This window comes from Oncorhynchus nerka, linkage group LG6, assembly GCF_034236695.1.
Source record: "Oncorhynchus nerka isolate Pitt River linkage group LG6, Oner_Uvic_2.0, whole genome shotgun sequence".
In the NCBI taxonomy this organism is placed as follows: Eukaryota; Metazoa; Chordata; class Actinopteri; order Salmoniformes; family Salmonidae; genus Oncorhynchus; species Oncorhynchus nerka.
The window spans coordinates 25,171,881-25,191,818 of NC_088401.1; the positions used below are offsets into that span (position 1 = coordinate 25,171,881).

General features: G+C 45.2%; 1 protein-coding gene across 1 annotated transcript in view; it reads right to left on the reverse strand.

Annotated features, from left to right (window-relative positions):
- bmp6 (bone morphogenetic protein 6) overlaps positions 1-19,938 on the reverse strand; it is a 36,476-nt gene that overhangs the window by 1,754 nt on the left and 14,784 nt on the right. The window contains exons 2-6 of the mRNA XM_029661133.2: positions 16,288-16,480; positions 13,029-13,177; positions 12,477-12,674; positions 1,189-1,265; positions 121-231 (exon numbers count right to left, since the gene is read on the reverse strand). Of these exons, the coding sequence (XP_029516993.1) occupies positions 121-231; positions 1,189-1,265; positions 12,477-12,674; positions 13,029-13,177; positions 16,288-16,480 (728 nt within the window). The remainder of the gene's footprint in view (positions 1-120; positions 232-1,188; positions 1,266-12,476; positions 12,675-13,028; positions 13,178-16,287; positions 16,481-19,938) is intronic.

Consider the following 19,938-nt stretch of genomic DNA (forward strand, 5'->3'; position numbering starts at 1 on the left):
TTTTACAAATCAAATATACATTTACATCAATGGGAGATTTGCATGAAAATTCAGGTTCCATGAAAATTAGGATATAGCTCTTTATTAGCAATGTATTAGCTCAATTCCTAGAGTGCTCACCAGTGTCTGCACAATGGCATGGTTGGTGGCATTCATATGGGCGTTGAGGGGGAAGGAGCACTCTCCGTCACAGTAGTTGGCTGCGTAGCCCTCAGGTGCAATGATCCAGTCCTGATACAATCACAAGAGGGATACATTTACTATGGCTAAACCCGGGTCTACAATGTGTTCTGAAGACTCTGGAAACGGAATCCTGTGGCAAAAAGGTACTGTGTGTTTTAATGGGTACAATATACAGTTCAGTAAAACAGTGCCAGTTCAGCCGCACCATTGTCAGAGGGCATTTATACTCGCGTAAGGTCTAAACCCCTTTGGACTGTAGCGTCCTACTTCACAACCTTCAGTCTCAACTGGGTCTCCTAGGACAGATCAGTGCAGAAATGTACAAGTGCCTGTGGAATCACTCAGGCAGCAGGCTGTTTTGCTACAGCCTCTCACTCTCTCTGTGTGTGTGTGTGTATAGGCCTATGTGTGTGTGTGTGTGTGTGTGTGTGTGTGTTGGCATCTTCCCTCTAGATGTCAGTGCTGTCTTAACAGGGGGTTGATTGTTTTGCAGGACCTAGGTGGCTGCATGTTTTCCCCTCCATTAACTGTTCACGGCCCCTGTTACCAAACACACCCAGTGACCTGACAGAGTTTACAGACCACTTAAGCTCTTACCAAATGCCTATAAATGCTTCTTTAAAAGGTTATTCAATCGGTACAAAAGCCTGCTTGTTGGTTTGCTTTCACCTACCAAATGTCTTCACTAGGGTTGCAACAATCTGGTAAATTTCTCAAAATTCCCAGGTTTTCCCAGAAATCATGATTGGAGGATTCCGGATATCCTGTTTATTCCCTCCTGATGATTCCTTCTTTCCAGGTTTTCTGGAAAAACCAGGGAATTTTTGGGAAGTTACCATATTTTTGCAACCGTAGTCTTCAATGACCTTCTCTTTGACCTGTGATGTTTGACTCATGTCTGTATCGTTTTGAACTCTCTTTACTCTGAACAAATGGGACATTGTGGGTAATGTAGTCCACCAGTGTGTCACTGCAATTACTGGGGGGGTGGTATTTGATCCTTACCTGCCAGCCCAGCTCCCGGAAGCTGACGTAGAGCTCATGTCTCCTACAGGCTGTCTTCTGGTCACTGCTGTTGTATTCTAAATGGGAAGAAAGAACTAGAAGTCAGGGTTGAATCATATGCCTCCGCTGTCATATATTGTATTGGGTAGTATGACACGTATGGGTGTTACACCAGTTCACAGTAACATGGGTTCATTTGTGTAATGGATTATTTTATGTGCCTCACATTCACTTGAAGATAAATTCATTTGAAAGCTTGCCAAATTGAATTGGTCGGCATTTGGGCGCATTGGGTCGGACGCCGATGACAAACATGTTTATAACTGCCCTCGTCTCTCCGCAGTTTGTTTGAATTATCTCCCTCTCGTCCCACCCAGCCGCAGAGTCACAGAGTTAGCGACTCAGCGGGTGTCAACCACAGGTATGGTGTTTCAGAGGGGAAGGTCATTGCTGGCACTGGCCGGCGTTCTGAAGTCAAAACGGGTGACTCAGACTTTCCACTGACGACGTTGAGAGTCCACCTGCTGATTTTTTGTTGTTGCGTTCGTCCCCCTCTCCTACTAAACAGAGAGAGTGTGAGGAGAGCTATGATATCGGCACAGAGTGGCATTATTTCCTGCTGTAGGAGCTCCCTTAAAGCCAACAGTGGGCAAACTATGCCAGGCTATATGCCATACAGTCTGGGGCCCATGTGGGCATCAGGGGTGGCAGAGAGGACCATCTCTTTGTTCGTGTGTTTGTCAAAATAATGGGGGACAGGGACGAGTCACTCACAGACCCCCTCCTGCCCTGTCTGTTCCCCCCTGGAGACCGGGACCCAGTCATTAAACCAGTTTATTTAGTTAGCTGGGTGTGGAGTGGTGAGTTGAACTAACTCATGGCCCTTACTGTACTGTGTTATGACCAAGTGGCTCCACACTCCGATTTATCAATGCAAGCGAGCAAATCTACACAGTGCAGGCTCCTACCAGGCTGCCAAAATGAACGCTTTTATTTGTTTTGTTTTCAGCCGACCCACTCAGCCGCCGTTATTAGAGAGCCATAATTTGGATTCATAGACCTCCCGGGTGGCGCAGTCGTTAAGGGCGCTGTACTGCAGTGCCAGCTGTGCCACCAGAGTTTCTGGGTTTGCGCCCAGGCTCTGTCGCAACTGGCCGCGACCGGGAGGTCCTTGGGGCGACGCACAATTGGCCTAGCATCGTCCGGGTTAAGGAGGGCTTGGCCGATAGGGATATCCTTGTCTCATCGCGCACCAGCGACTCCTGTGGCGGGCCGGGCGCAGTGCACACTAACCAAGGTTGCCAGGTGTACGTTGTTTCCTCCGACACATTGGTGCGGCTGGCTTCCGGGTTGGATGCGCGCTGTGTTAAGAAGCAGTGCGGCTTGGTTGGTTTGTGTATCGGAGGACGCATGACTTTCAACCTTCGTCTCTCCAGAGCCCGTACGGGAGTTGTAGCGATGAGACAAGATAGTAGCTACTAAACAATTGGATACCACGAAATTGGGGAGAAAAAAGGATGAAATTCAACAAAAAACTCAAACAAAAATACAAACACATTTTTGGGGGGGATTCATAACTGTAATGACATGATGTAATTACTAATTAGATTGAATTCACATAAACATAATAAGCCCAGACAAGTGTGCCTGCTCCCAATGACAACCCAAGGCGAGCAGAGAGAGAGAGTTGCCCTGAAACACGGTAATTAAAAATACCCGCCACTCGCTTCCCATTGGAACAGGAAACACTTCAACATAAGTGCAGCAGTCACCTGACTCGGGGGTTAACTCATGCCGAGGTTGGAAAACAGAAAATGTGGCATCTGGTCATAAGGTCAGGGTTGAGAGGTCATCCAGGCTGTTACCGTCAGAGACACTCAGGTGTTTCCCGTGTTCTTTCCTGTGTGTGTGTGTGTGTGTGTGTGTGTGTGTGTGTGTGTGTGTGTGTGTGTGTGTGTGTGTGTGTGTGTGTGTGTGTGTATGCGTGCGTGTGCGTGTTTGCTGGGTGTCTACTGATGGTTTGTGTAGCTATGGGGGCGATACAGGAGGGGTGTAGCTACAGTATCTGTCCTAATGCAGTGCAGGGCGGCCATAGCCTCTGGGTCAGCCTGCCTGCCTAGCCCGTCAGCCCCCGGGCCAGTCTGGGTTCCCCGCCACCTCGGCTGTGCCTCTGCAAGGTAAATATTTACAGAGATAAATCTGCCTCTCACTGAGGTCCTGGAGCCGGTTTCGAAAGGGTACTTAACCCCTGTCCCCTGGGGCTAGTGTTCCTCTCACATGGCATGGTGTGACCTAGCTACCTGCCTCCACACACACAGGCCCCGATGGCCCTGTTTTACGGGCCAGACATTCAGCTCCCAGCCAAATCACAGGGTGGGGACCGTGTCACGGGACCATGTCACTGAACCCCCCTTGCCCTGGGAAGCTGCTTTAATAAGCACCCTGGTACAGTTTGACATGTAACAGGACAATGTCTGAAAGGACTAAGGGGAACAGAGGACTTGGGTGACCAGGTGGAAAAGTTCTTCTGAAGGTTGAATACACACAATAAAGTAAATAAATACACCATGCTCTGAAACATACTTTGTGTATGTGTATACGTGCATGCAGGCACACACACAGACACACTCTAACAGACAGGAATACACATACACCTTGTTTCCTTGCACCTCTCTGTCTTTATAACCATCCGCATTTACAGTCAAGCTGATATTTACTGTTGACTTTCATTGAGCGAGTGTAAAGGCCAGAGTTTTGGTACCCATAAACCACCTCTCCCCTTCCTGCCTGTAAAATGTAAATCCACCACAGTTACCGCTGAGCATGGATCCCAAGGGGCTTTCGTACGCGTCTAACGGCTTCTAACCTGAAAAACCTGGCTTCCTTATTACCATAGACGACAATTCAAAAGGGCCTTAAAATAGTGGAGCTAAAGGTGCTGACAAGGGAAAAGTCAATAAATAACATTTATCCCTTGTCATTCCAAAAAATATAGAAGTCAATGGAGCCAATTACAAAATGATCACTACACTGTTGCCGGGGTGGAGTGACGCATGTACAACATTAAATGGGTTCCTTCCACCAAAAGCCTCAATCTCCAGAACTGAACACAGTAATTCCATGGTTTATTCCCGAAACTTTCTCAACAACAAAAAAAAAACAGAGGCCATTTTCAAAACGGCCCCTTTTTACAGTAGCAATTACACAAGCTGTGCCTGTCGAGAGGCGGTGATGGAACGATGGGCTAATAGGCCGCGGCGTTCCCAAAAGAACAGGGTTTTCCAAAAGAGAGAGCGAGAGAAGGGGCTAGCTTCTTCAAACTCCCATGAAGACTTAAAAGAGAATGTGACTGTTGTCTGTCTGTGTCCATGCCGGGTTTTTTCTCCCTCCCTCCCTCTTCCACTGAAGTTTATCTTTCTTCCTGTCTTTCATCAGGGAGGTTATTAAACCCTCTGCAGAGCTCGCCAATGTCTAATTACACCAACAGTAAACAAAGGGAGACTGGAGGATGAGAGGCAGAGATGAAAACACACAGCTGGACAGCGCCGTGTTATTAGAATTCTTTAAGCAATACTGTTAACTTGGTCAGTCTTTTAGCGAGCGGCTAATGACTGGCCAGGGTAATGACAGGTCTGGGGCCACGACCGGCTAGGCTGCAGTGATACTCCTCCTGGATGGTCGTTAAAGGGCCAAGCCCGGCTTCCATTACCGCCCCAAACCCCAAATTACCTTTAAAGGTGTCGTACTGTTCTTTTTTTCTCTCTCTCTCTCTTTCATTTCCAAGCGTACAGTTACTGTACAAACTTCCCCTCTCAAAGGAACTCAGTATGTAGGTGTGATTTCATTTGTCGGATAGGGTTTTCTGCTTGTGTTATCGTAGGCTAACTAACACCAAGACACCTACATGATGAGCCCATGGCTATTTGCCAATATCCATACTAGCATACCACTTAGAATGAAGCAATATATTGGGCATGTATTTTAAGTGGCATGCTAGTGTGGATGTTGGAACAGAGCTCATGACGTGGCTGTTGTGTTCTTAAGCATTAAGCATACTATTATTCTGGTGTGTAGCTACATTGATTTGTTACTGTGAATCGGAAACTGGTGGTGGTCCCATCAGATGCTAAACAATGAGGCACTATCCCTATTTGTTTCTCCCTCAGAGCAGCACAGAAGAAGGATGCTCCGTTTATCCATCCATCCTTCCTCTCTTCCTCAGAGCCTGTGAAGTGAGTGAGTGATGCGGTATTGGAACCATATGCCTCACTAGTCTGCCTGATCATCGCCACTTGCTGTTGCAAGGGACTCGCAACTTCCTGCGCGGGATCTAAATATTTACGCTCCAGACATCCCAAGTGGCGAGGCCGAGGGATTGATGTTTTGGGTTACATAAAGTCCAATCCTTCAGGACACGTTGGTTCAACAGATTGTCCTCATTAGCTTGAGCACCAGCAGACTGGTCTGGGAGTCTGTTCTGTTCCGTTCTGGGAGCCTGTTCCGTTCTGGAAGCCTGTTCTGTTCCGTTCTGGGAGCCTGTTCTGTTCCGTTTTCCTCTGTCCTGCTTTGTTCTGAGGGTTTTTATCTGATGGACACCGCACTACTGAGAATAGCATGGCCATAATGTAATGTCTAGAACTCTAGACTCTACAGCAAAGCAGATATGGCAGATTCTTTCCAGAATGATTGGTGTGATGAATTACAGAGCTGGAACCACAAACTAATAACTTCAGACTCCCATGATAACAATGAGAACTGTTTAGTGGACTATCCTGGTTAAATAAAGATGAACTATGATGTGTTCCAGAAAAGGAAAAAAAACTGTAGAACTCCAATAAACATCATCCAACAACACCTCTAACCTTTGGATGGTATCGCCATCAAAACAGATGACGTGAAACTGAGGTGGTGAGGAAAATCACTTGAGCTACTATTGTAACGTTGACGGTTACGAAGCTGAGTAGCTGACCCCGTGACCCTAGCCATAAGGGCTTAGTATTAGCCTGGGCCTCATCTGTCAAATTAACGCTGGGATCAGGCAGATATTAGTCACAAGCCCTCTGAACCGCAGCTCTTCCTGCTGTAAAAGCACTGGCATCCCCCCTCACAGGGCCAGCTTTATGTTTAGCAAAGGCTAACGTTATGCTAGTGTTATGACGGAGCCAGGGGATGATGGCTGATGAGTAGCCGGATTAGAGCCTAATTTAATTTGCCTGCATACCTGTTCATAACATCAGCCGCTAAGTATGAAGAGGGGGCAGAGGGCAGGTACTGTAAAGTGCACTCTCAAATGATGAGGTCATGCATCTAGGGATAGTTTCCATCTCTCTGACTTTTTTTCCGATGTCCCCGTCAATAACAGCACAACTCACCATATTACACTGAAATCCGGTGCTTCGAGAGCTTCCCTGCTCGGCTTGCAGATGTTTGGATATTGTCTTGTGCTTTGTGTGAGTGTAAGGTGTGATGTTGTGGGATAATTGTAAGGTGCAGTTGGGTTTGATTCAAATAAAATGTAATTGTTTTGGTCGCATACACATATTTAGCCGATGTTATTGCGGGTGTAGTGAAATCCTTGTGTTCCAGCAATGATTTTTTACAATTCACAACAATAACAGTACACACAGATCTAAAAGAAAAATAATGGAATTAAGAAATATATAAATATTAGGACGAGCAATGTCAGAATCAGGAGTACAATTATAGTGCATTCGGGAAAGTATTCAGACCCCTTGACTTTTTCCACATTTTGTTATGTTACAGCCTTATTATAAAATGTACAACATTTTATTTTTAGTACTTTGTTGAAGCACCATTGGCAGCAATTACAGCCTCGAGTCTTCGTGGGTATGACGCTACAAGCTTGGCACACCTGTATTTAAGGAGTTTCTCCCATTTTTCTCTGCAGATCCTCTCAAGCTCAGGTTGGATGGACAGCGTCGTTGCACAGCTATTTCAGGTCTCTCCAGAGATGTTAGATTGGGTTCAAGTCCGGTCTCTGGCTGGGCCGCTCAAGGACATTCAGAGACTTGCCCGTTGTGCTGGCTGTGTACTTAGGGTCGTTGTCCTGTTGGAAGATTAACCATCGCCCCAGTCTGAGGTCCTGAGCACTCTGTTGCAGGATCTCTCTGTACTCCGTTCATCTTTCCCTCGATCCTGACTAGTCTCCCAGTCCCTGCCGCTGAAAAACATCCACACAGCATGATGCTGCTACCACCATGCTTCACCATAGGGATGGTGCCAGGTTTCCTCCAGATGTGACGCTTGGCATTCAGGCCAAAGAGTTCAATCTTGGTTTCATCAAACCAGAGAATCTTGTTTCTCATGGTCAGAGTTCTTTAGGTGCCTTTTGGCAAACTCCAAGTGGGCTCTTATATGCTTTTTACTGAGGAGGGGCTTCGGACTGGCCACTCTACCATAAAAGCCTGACTGGTGGAGTGCTGCAGAGATGGTTGTCCTTCTAGAACAGGGGTGGGCATTTCCAGTCCTCAAAGGCCTGATTGGTGACAACGTTTTGCCCCAGCACCAGCTAACACACCTGACTCCAATAATCACCTGATCATGATCTTCAGTTTAGAATGCAATTTGATTAATCAGCTGATTTTTCTAGGGAAGGAGACAAAGTCTAACACAAATCAGACCTTCGAGGACTGGAGTTGCCCACCCCTGTTCCAGAAGTGTCTCCCATCTCCAAAGAGGAACACTGGAGCTCTGTCAGAGTGACCATCAGGTTCTCGGTCACCTCCCTGACCAAGGCCCTTCTCCCCCGATTGCTCAGTTTGGCTGAGCGGCCAGCTCTAGGAAGAGTCTTGGTCGTTCCAAAATTCTTCCATTTAAGAATGATGGAGGCCACTGTGTTCATGGGAACATTCAATGCTGCCAAAATGTTTTGGTACCCTTCCCTAGATCTGTGCCTCGACACAATCCTGTCTCGGAGCTCTACGGACAATTCCATCAACCTCATGGCTTTGTTTTTACTCTGACATGCACTGTCAACTGTGGGACCTTATATAGATATGCCTTTCCAAATCATATCCAATCAATGTAATTTACAACAGGTGGACTTGTAGAAACATCTCAAGGATGATCACATTGGAAGCAGGATGCACCTGAGCTCAATTTCGAGTTTCAAAGGAAAGGGTTTGAATACTTAGTTCGTAAATAAGGTATTTCTGTTTTATATTTGTAATAAATTTGCCCAAAAAATCTAAAAATCTGTTTTCGCTTTGACATTATGGGGTATTGTGTGTAGATTGATGAGGAAAAACATTTATTTAATCAATTTTAGAATAAGGCTGTAAAGTAGCAAAATGTGGAAAAAGGTAAGGGGTCTGAATACTTTCTGAATGCACTGTATATATGTATGATGGGATGTATAGACATTATAGAGAGTATGTGGATAGAATATTTAGTATATCTGTAGAATAGAATATATACAGCAATAGTTTAATAGGATTTCCTTGACTAAAATACAGTATAGACATATGAAATTAGTATGTAAACATCATTCAAGTCACCAGTGTTCCATTATTAGTGACCAGCGATTCCATGTCTATGTACATAGGGCAGCAGTCTCTAAGGTGTAGGGTTGAGTAACGGTGCGGTAGCAGGCTAGTGACAGCTATTTAACAGTCTGATGGCCTTGAGATAGCAGCTTTGATGCACCTGTACTGACCGCACCTTCTGGATGATAGCGGGTGAACAGGCCGTGGCTCGGGTGGTCGATGATCTGTTTGGCCTTCCTGTGACATCGGGTGCCTTAGGTGTCCTGGAGGGCAGGCAGTGTGCCCACGGTGATGCGTTGGGCAGACCGAACCACCCTCTGGAGAGCCCTGCGGTTGCGGGCTGTGCAGTTTCCGTACCAGGCGGCGATACAGCCCAACAGGATGCTCTCAATGGTGCATCAGTAAAAGTTTGTGAGCGTCTTAGGGGCCAAGCCAAATTTCTTCAGCCTCCTGAGGTTGAAGAGGCGCTGTTGCGACTTACTCATCAAACGGTCTGTGTGGGTGGAGCATTTTAGATTGTCAGTGGTGTGTACGCAGAGGAACTTGAAGCTTTTCACCTCCTCCACTGCAGCCCCGTCAATGTGGATGGGGCCATGCTCCCTCTGTTGTATCCAAGAAGTCCACAATCAGCTCCTTCGTTTTGTAGACTCCGTCAGGGCCCTCGCCTCCTTCCTGTAGGCTGTCTCATCATTGTTGGTAATCAGGTCTACTACTGTTGTGTTGTCTGCAAACTTGATGATTGAGTTGGAGGTGTGCCTGGCCACGCAGTCATAGGTGAACAGGGAGTTCAGGAGGGGGATGAGTACGCACCCTTGTGGGGCCCCTGTGTTGAGGATCAGCATAGTTGAGGTGTTGTTTCCTACCATCACCACCTGGGGACGGCCCTTCAGGAAGTCCAGGACCCAGTTTCACTGTGCGGGGTTCTGACAGAGGGCCCCATGTTTGATAATGATCTTGGAGGGTACTATGGTGTTGAATGCTGAGCTGTAGTCAATGAATAGCATTCTTATATAGGTATTTCTCTTGTCCAGATGGGATAGGGCAGTGCGCAGTTGCGAAGGCGATTGCATCGTCTGTGGATCTATTGGAGTTGTATGCAAATTGAAGTGGGTCTAGGGTGTCAGGTAAGGTGGAGGTGATATGATCTTTAACTAGCCTCTTAAAGCACTTCATGATAACTGAAGTGAGTGCAACAGGGTGATAGTCATTTAGTTCAGTTGCCTTTCCATTCTTGGGTACAGGAACAATGGTGGACATCTTGAAGCAAGTGGAGACAGCAGACTGGGATAGGGAGAGATTTAATATGTCCGTAAACACTCCAGCCAGCTGGTCTGCACATGCTTTGAGGACACATCTTGGGATGCCACATTCGTCTCGTGTCTGAGCGTTGGAACTGCGACCCCACTTTGTCTCTGTGCTGACGTTTTCCCTGTTTCATTGCCTTATGGAGTGCATAACTGCACTGTATTCAACCATATTCCCAGTCAATTTGCCGTGGTTCGCACTTTCAGTTTTGCATGAATGCTGCCATCTATCCACGGTTTTTGGTTTGGGTAGGTTTTAAAAGTCACAGTGGGAACAATATTACCTATTCACTTCCTGATGAACTCAGTCACCGTGTCAGTGTATACAGTTGAAGTCGGAAGTTTACATACACCTTAGCCAAATACATTTGAACTAAGTTTTTCACAATTCCTGACATTTAATCAAAGTAAAAAGTCCCTGCCTTAGGTCAGTTAAGATCACCACTTTATTTAAGAATGTGACATGTCAGAATAATAGTAGAGAGAATGATTTATTTCAGCTTTTATTTATTTCATCACATTCCCAGTGGGTCAGAAGTTTACATGCACTCAATTAGTATTTGGTAGCATTGCCTTTAAATTGTTTAACTTGGGTCAAACTTATCGGGTAGCCTTCCACAAGCTTCCCACAATAAATTGGGTGAATTTTGGCCCATTCCTCCTGACAGAGCTGGTGTCAGGTTTCTAGGCCTTGCTCGCACACACTTTTTCAGTTCTGCCCACAAATGCTCTATGGGATTGAGGTCAGGGCTTTGTGATGGTCACTCCAATACCTTGACTTTGTTGTCCTTAAGCCATTTTGCCACAACTTTGGAAGTATGCTTGGGGTCATTGTCCATTTGGAAGACTCATTTGCGACCAAGCTATTAACTTCCTGACTGATGTCCTGAGATGTTGCTTCAATATATCCACATCATTTTCCTGCCTCATGATGCCACTCTATTTTGTGAAGTGCACCAGACCCTCCTGCAGCAAAGCACCCCCACAACATGATGTTGCCACTCCCATGCTTCACGGTTGGGATGATGTTCTTCGGCTTGCAAGCCTCCCCCTTTTTCCTCCAAGCATAACAATGGTCATTATGGCCAAACAGTTCTCATTTTGTTTCATCAGACGAGAGGACATTTCTCCAAAAAGTACGATCTTTGTCCCCATGTGCAGTTGCAAACCGTAGTCTGGCTTTTTTATGTCGGTTTTGGAACAGTGGCTTCTTCCTTGCTGAGCGGCCTTTCAGGTTATGTCAATATAGGACTTGTTTTTCTATGGATATAGATACATTTGTACCTGTTTCCTCCAGCATCTTCACATGGTCTTTTACTGTTGTTCTGAGACTGATTTGCACTTTTCGCACCAAAGTACATTGATCTCTAGGAGACAGAATGTGTCACCTTCCTGAGCGGTATGACAGCTGCGTGGTCCCATGGTGTTTATACTTGCGTACTATTGTTTGTACAGATGAGCGTGGTACCTTCAGGCGTTTGGAGGATGATCCAGACATGTGGAGGTCCACATTTTTTTCTGAGGTCTTGGCTGATTTCTTTTGGTTTTCACATGATGTCAAGGTAGGCCTTGAAATATATCCACAGGTACACCTCCAATTGACTCAAATGTTGTCAATTAGCCTATCAGAAGCTTCTAAAGCCATGACATCATTTTCTGGAATTTTCCAAGCTGTTTAAAGGCACAGTCAACTTAGTGTAAGTGAAATAATCTGTCTGTAAACAATTGTTGGAAAAATTACTTGTGTCATGCACAAAGTAGTGTCATAACAAACTATAGTTTGTTAACAAGAAATTTGTGGAGTGGTTGAAAAATTAGTTTTAATGACTCCAACCTAAGTGTATGTAAACTTCCGACTTCAACTGTACTTCAATGTTATTCTGAGAGGCAACCCGGAACATATCCCTGTCCGCGTGAACAAAACAATCTTGAAGCATGGTCAGACCATTGTTGAATAGACCTTAGCACGGGTGCTTGCTGTTTGAGTTTCTGCCTATGGGAAGGGAGGAGCAGAATGGAGTCGTGATCTGATTTGCTGAAGGGGGATGGGGAAGGGCCTTGTATCCATCCCAGAAGGGACATTAACAATGGTGTTTTTGAAGCACGAGTAATACAGGCAATGTGTTGATAGAAGTTCAGTAGCATTTTCCTCATATTTGATTTGTTAAAGTCCCCAGCTGACTTTATGATTGATGTTCGAATAGTGAATAATATGTACAAATCGAAAGAAACTTTCCACATATTGAATTGAGCGAACAAGTAAAACAAAGCAATACCCATTCCTCACACTGTTATATACTTGTCACACTACTGAGCTGTAATGAACTAGCCTGGTAGTGCATCCACCATAATTGCTGGAACCACGCTGGAAAGAACAATGTAGAAAAAATAAATCCAAGCCAGCACAGTACAGTTTGTGTCGGTACTCAGCACAATAGTTTGAGGGTTTAAGTGGGAGTTAGTCAAACTATGGACCCACCTGCTGGGCTTGGGCCCCTGGAGCCTCCTTCCTGGGGCTGTGTGGGGCGGTTGCGGTTCTTGTTGCGGTTCTTGTTGGTGGAGCGGGCGGTGCGGATGTGCACCTCGCTGACTTTGAAGAAGGCCACCATGAAGGGCTGCTTCTCCAGCGCTCCGTCACGACCAACTAGCCCCGCCTCCTTGGAGCTAATGCTCCGCCCTGTTTTCCAGAGAGGCCAGCCATCAATCACTTGGACATACTGAATGGGCTACAGTTTACTGAGCGTAGTCTACCTGGAAGAGTATCATACACTCTACTGATATATTTGTGACAAATGTCTGTATTTTTTCTTTGATGGATGTTTTGTGTCAAATAAATGTATTTGATTTGCAAAGATATCAACCTTTTCATTTCAGCATTGTGACACATAAAAAAACACTATTATTGCCCACTACTGTTTACATTTCATGATGAAAATTCTAAAGTTAGTTAGCATGTTTCCAATGCTAACTGTTAGCATATGTTTCTAATGTTAGCGGTTAGCATATGTTTCTAATTTAGCATTGTGCTCACCACTGCTGGTCTCCACTCTGATCTGGAGGCCCATGTTGTTGTGGGGACTCATTACCCACAGGTTACTGGTGGCCGTGATGTCAAACTCCAGCCAGCCCTCCTCGGCCGCCCACAGCCTGCGAGACTCCAGCAGGAACAGGTCTGCTTCCCTGGGGACACGGTTCACAACAAGGAGCCATGACTGAGGGGCAGCTAGCAGCTTTCCCATCTTCAGAGAAGTATACAAATGTACATCAAAGACTGGTACACTACCATAACAGATACTGTATCATGTCAGTATGACTTTCATGTGTTCTTACAGCTTCCATTCAGGGATTTTGGCACTATACACTAGGATAGCTAATTCCTATACTGTAAACATGAGTAAGATGCCTTCTGACCTCAATGGGACTTCCTGGTTAAATAAAATATGTTAAATACATTTTTGGCATGCTTCTGATTGACATTAACTTCTGCACATCAAGAGTCTATGGGACACTTGACTTGACTTTGTAATAATATATAATATTATATTAACCAAAGTGACTTACAGTATTGTGTGCATGATCTACCAACTGAGCCACATAGGACATTTTTGTTTTACATTGTATAACATTCCTCTACTTCGTAACATCCCCCCATCACCATCCCCTGCCCCACTGTATAACTGTAGCTAGGTCTCAGGTGCAAAAGACAACAACAACCCAATGAAAGAGAGAGAGAAGAAGAAGGAGAGAAAAGAGGTCTTTCCCCATCCCTATTACTGTAAAGACACAGCGCAGGTCCGCCGGGCGTTCCCCAGGCCACACATCAAAGCCCCACAAACTCCCAGGTGTTCCGGGAATGCCCCTGCAGTCATGCATCGGCAGCCCCTCGTTATTGCTCATTAATGAGAGTGTTTCTGAGGGCTTCCATATGAGGCCATTCCCAATGCCCCCCTCAGGTAGTTCACACGTTTGGCACAGCGTGGGTCCGGAGGGTCAGTGCTGACTCATTCTGATCGAGGCAGCCATTTTAAAGCCTGTGGACTGGCAGGGGGTCCATCTGGGAGCAGCAGGGGGCGTGGCACTAAAGCCCTATTGTAAAGCCTCTTATTGACTGCTTAAATGAACTGGAATAATAAGGTCATATGTCAACGTTTTGTGTTTTTTGGTTCCAATAAATCTCCTTTACTGGCCCTGTCAAATGAATGCAGTTAAAAACGCACCATATCGGCCTGTTGTTTAGACGGCTTGTACTGTTCTAACATACATTCAGCTTTAGACTGGTGACAAGACTTGTAAACAAAATAATTACGTCACAGTTCTCAAGAACACCATGCTAAATGTGCACTGACATATTGGGTGTTGTTGAGAGAGAATATGAAACTACGTAGTAATGTTATTTAGAAAGAAAACAAACACATACCAGTGCATGTTAACCTGACATTTTTTGCACTGACTAAGGCCACATTCTTTGCAATCAACACATTATCTGCAAGACCTCGCATTCCTTGCGTACTGCCAAACAAACCACCCCAATGAAGTGAATACTGTAGTATAATTCTACAGCCTATCATTATTGCTGAGTGTCATAACAGAAGCCTTTTTAACTGTGAACAAGGGAGGAGGAGCGGAAAGCCCCAGAGTTTGTAGACCGCCTGCATGACTTTAACAACAAATACCAGAGACATTACTGTTGCAAATGAATCCTTACGTAAGGATTTATATTTTGTGCTTATCTTGTGGCTTTTTATGAAACTTCAGAGAATGTATTTTGGCAATGATATGCAGTTGCACCTCTGTTCAGCCCTACTTGCAAGCTTTCACTACCCCATCTGCTTATTAAAGATTAGGAGCTATAATCAAAGCAATTATAACTTCCAAGACTTTAACAACTTGCAAATGAATCTGTTTGTCAGCAAATGTGTTCTGCAAGCCACACAAGTATTTATAATTTGCAAGCACAAAGCGAGTTTCTCGGAGAGCCCACGAACCAAACTATATAATTCGCTTCAAGGTAAAACCTTGTCCTACAATAATACAGTAATTGGAGATATTGGCCCCTTTAATCTCCGAAATATCAAAACATGTTGATAAAAATGTGGGCAGCAGAGCACAAACTGTCTATTGTAAAGATAAAGGAATGTGGCAAACAAGTACCTCATGATAGACATAGAAACGCTATGGGGAAAAGAAGAATCCAGCAAAAATGCAAAAAGAGAAACTGTCTTTACAACTGTAATCGAATTGAGGACTTGTAGACTTGTAGACGACCAGAAACGTATACGGCAAATGTAATAATACAACTACATCACTACACATGAGGAGGAAAACAGAGGACAGACCCCCATCTTACAAAGCCATGGGACAAGCATTTTGGGACATATTATGCAACTTTTTGTGGCTTTTGAAAAGTGCCTCAATGAACAACTGCATAATCTTATATCGTCTCCTATTGGTCACTGTTTAAAAAAGTATATAGCCTCCAGCTATCTCATTGGCCGTTGTCTCTGCGTGGGACGTCTCTCCCAGCAGCCACAATGTAAATGTTTGGCCTTGCTACTCTTTTTTGGACTCTACTAAAGTCAGGCTATTTCGGTAAGGCGTTGTGGTCATGCCTCATTCTACAAAAAATACATGGCAGAAAACCAGAGCTGGAAGTCTGTCTCCCACAGCGACAGAGAGAGGAGCCTGGACTAAATTCACCAACACCCTATCAATTCCCAGGCCGGGAGAGGATGCTGCCTACGCTACACTAACATGTAATCAATGGCTGGAGAAGTGCATGTAGCTAAGTCCTCCCTTTGCATACAGTATACTTTCCCCCTCATCTGGACAAGCTCAGGATTGACTAGGAGGACGGCATAGCAGGAGGTTGGGAATGGGATGGTCTCACATCATATCTCAGTGTTCACTTAGTCTTAGGGTCTGGTATTGTATTGTTCATGTCATCCCAGTGTTAGACAGCTAATTGGAAGCACAACCAGATGGGGACTAGAGAGAGGATTCCATAACGGTCTGCCCGTGGTTTATGGAGGATTTTCACTCAGCAGCCCTTACAAATACTATACTACTATACCTCAAATATATGTGATAACATCTCATCGCTGCAGCACTTTCAAACAGTACAACTGACAACAAGATAACCCTGATATAAACCCATTCATATAACACTAGCAGGCACCAAGCTATTTGACTGTGAAAAGGGATTGAATATATGATCATATTCTCACCAGATTGACATATTCTAAAGCCTGGACTGTGAGTGAATGCTGGGGGTATCGGTGTGGCTGTGTTACCTGTTGGGGTGCTCCTGTACCACTTGGTAGACGTTGAGCAGGAGGGTCTCGTTGCGGAAGGTCCGGCTCACACACTCCTTGTAGAGGCGGAACTCGGAGGCGGTGACGGCCTCTCCCTCTGGGATCTGGGACAGGTTGAACTTGAACTCCTTGTGGTGCCGTCTGTGTGGCGACAGCTCTCTATCGTCCTCCACTATCAAACACACACAGGGCAGAGACACAGGTTAGAGCCACACGCACATACTGTAAATCAGATCATTGGTTAGACCTCGCTGAGACATGCAACAGTCAAACCTAGGGATTCAACTGAACAGGAGAGATAGCTGAACGCAGGATGACTTTTGATGCATCTCGTATCCCTCCACACCCACTAGTATACAATGTCAAATGAATCTTAACCGTCTTCATTAACATAGACGCATAGTATTGGGTTTCATATTGCAAAGTCTGTGGATGTAAACATATCTTACTTTGAGTTGTCTAAATAATTGAGGCTAAACACAAAAAAATGATGTACCGACAGGAAAAGCTGACCAACTATATACAGTTACAGTTTTCTAGATTTTAAAAATATTCCCCTGACTTTATGGGGATTTACTGACTGTGGGATGTTAACATGTAACTCAGCTAGCATAACAAACAGGGCTTGACATGAAGAGGCCACACAGGGATAGTAAAAAATGTTTTTAATAGTAAAAACGGACTTCCGCCTGCTATACTGTAATGCGGTTAGTTACTTAGGCGTTCCATGTATTACTATGCAGTTGAGTGGTCAACACAGTATCTCATTCACAGACACAGCACTGAGGTACACCATAAAAGGGTTTCAAAGCATCACATGTGATTTATGCATATGAACTAATAGGGCTGTGGCTTACAGCTTCCTAAAATAAATTCCCTGTTATTGTCTGAAGTGAAAACCCATGATTTCAGGGCTGTAAACTCAGTCTGTGTTCCAATGACCACTTCAGAGGCTACAAATGACAAAAATCAACTATTGCCTCCCAACAGAGCTTCCCTCTTTCAACTGCAACATGCGTTGCAATAATAATGCGTTCCCCAGGGAATTGGTTCCCATTTCGCTCGGGGACTTCCCCACAGTTCAATAGCACACAGAGAGAGAGCGAGAGAGAGAGAGAGAAGCAAGAACCACAGTGAGCTCCCCTGCACACTGATGGCATTCGTGCCACTAACCATGCTCAGTCTCACACACACATAGACACACACACACACACCATACACACAATCACAGCTGTAGTTCCCAGGACTGGCTCCACTGCCTGTGTGTTTCCCGCCACATAAGTACAAGTCCAGTCGGGATGGAGTGTCCTGTCCCGCTCTCCCGTTCTGATTGGATTTCCATGCAGCGTTCCCTTGTGAGGTGCAGACACAGAGCCCACACTTCCGCCACGCCAGCCCTCCCCAACAAATCTGAGGAGTAAATTAAATGGTAGAGCAGGGATGTGGAGAGAGGGGGAGGGCCAAGGGAGGTACTATAAGGAGGTTCAGTACTTCAGTATGGAGGCTACATGAAGAGACTTTCTTGTGGGACAGTAGCTTCTCTCCTAAAGACATAGGGAGTCCCCCCCCCCGCATCGCCCCTCTTCAAACAGGGGTCAAGGGTACCCCCGTACCCCTAGTACATCTTGGCATATGTGTTCCCAATTAGGGAGGAGAGACACTTTGGAGGGTCTCACAGAGAATAAGGGACAGTATGAAGCGGGACCCCTGTTCCCATCCAACTACTGAGGCTTCAATTGACTGACTAACCTTGGCCAGTCCGCCCCTGGTAAGACAGCAGGAAAGCTCAATGACGAGCTGCCCCCTGGAGACACACAGAGAGATACTCACTGCTTTAGGGGTTTACCAGAGCTTACCCCCTTAGAGACTAGCGCGCACTCTCACTCACTCACTCAAACTCACACACACACACACGTCCCAGCGCACACCATGGAAGATGGGGGAGCGCGAGGACGTGGAGGAAGATGCGCCTCACTTCACCTCAGGTCTCATCTGCAGCCAGCCAGGACTCACAAGGCCAGGACCCCACTTAAGCCTTCCACTGGCGCCTAGCCGAACTCAGCTATGCGAATAGAAGGAGTGTGCTCGCATACACCCTTAAAAGAACGTAGCATGAAAAAAGCATCAATAGTACTGTTTGTTCAGCTTGAGACGCCATAACCACTTCTTCAAATAGTCAGAATTAATCTAAGATAACTCAAGAAATATGTCATTAATTGTGACGTTTTTGCTGAGGAAGGTCTTAGACGCGCAATTTTATGTCTAACTAAGATGTTTGGTTACATCTAACTAAGATGTTAAGGAAATCACAAATGTCATGGATATATTGGAACTAGTGGATATATGGAGGCTTAATCAAGCTAGTTGTCTTGATTACATTTTTATGTCATTCTCTCTGGTACCAAAAGTTTAAAAAGTTTTGATAGGGCTCAGAATGCAGTTGGACCATCACATAATTAGCATATATATTACTCTTACAGAATTTCCACGTGGGCAAGGATATTGGAAATTGAATCAAAGCCTATTGGATGACAACTTGTTTTTAACCAGGACAGAAGAATTTACAACTGCCTTTTCTGACATAACATACAGTGGGGCAAAAAAGTATTTCGTCAGCCACCAATTGTGCATGTTCTCCCACTTAAAAAGATGGGAGAGGCCTGTAATGTTCATCATAGGCACACTTCAACTATGACAGACAAAATGAGAAAAAAAAATCCTGAAAATCACATTGTAGAATTTTTAATGAATTTATTTGCAAATTATGGTGGAAAATAAGTATTTGGTCAATAACAAAAGTTTATCTCAATACTTTGTTATATACCCTTTGTTGGCAATGACAGAGGTCAAACGTTTTCTGTAAGTCTTCACAAGGTTTTCACACACTGTTGCTGGTATTTTGGCCCATTCCTCCATGCAGATCTCCTCTAGAGCAGTGATGTTTTGGGGCTGTTGCTGGGCAACACGGACTTTCAACTCCCTCCAAAGATTTTCTATGGGGTTGAGATCTGGAGACTGGCTAGGCCACTTCAGGACCTTGAAATGCTTCTTACGAAGCCACTCCTTCGTTGCCCGGGCAGTGTGTTTGGGATCATTGTCATGCTGAAAGACCCAGCCACGTTTAATCTTCAATGCCCTTGCTGATGGAAGGAGGTTTTCACTCAAAATCTCACGATACATGGCCCCATTCATTCTTTCCTTTACACGGATCAGTAGTCCTGGTCCCTTTGCAGAAAAACAGCCCCAAAGCATGATGTTTCCACCCCCATGCTTCACAGTAGGTATGGTGTTCTTTGGATGCAACTCAGCATTCTTTGTCCTCCAAACACGACGAGTTGAGTTTTTACCAAAAAGTTATATTTTGGTTTGATCTGACCATATGACATTCTCCCAATCTTCTTCTGGATCATCCAAATGCTCTCTAGCAAACTTCAGACGGGCCTGGACATGTACTGGCTTAAGCAGGGGGATACGTCTGGCACTGCAGGATTTGAGTCCCTGGCGGCGTAGTGTGTTACTGATGGTAGGCTTTGTTACTTTGGTCCCAGCTCTCTGCAGGTCATTTACTAGGTCCCCCCGTGTGGTTCTGGGATTTTTCCCCGTTCTTGTGATCATTTTGACCCCACGGGG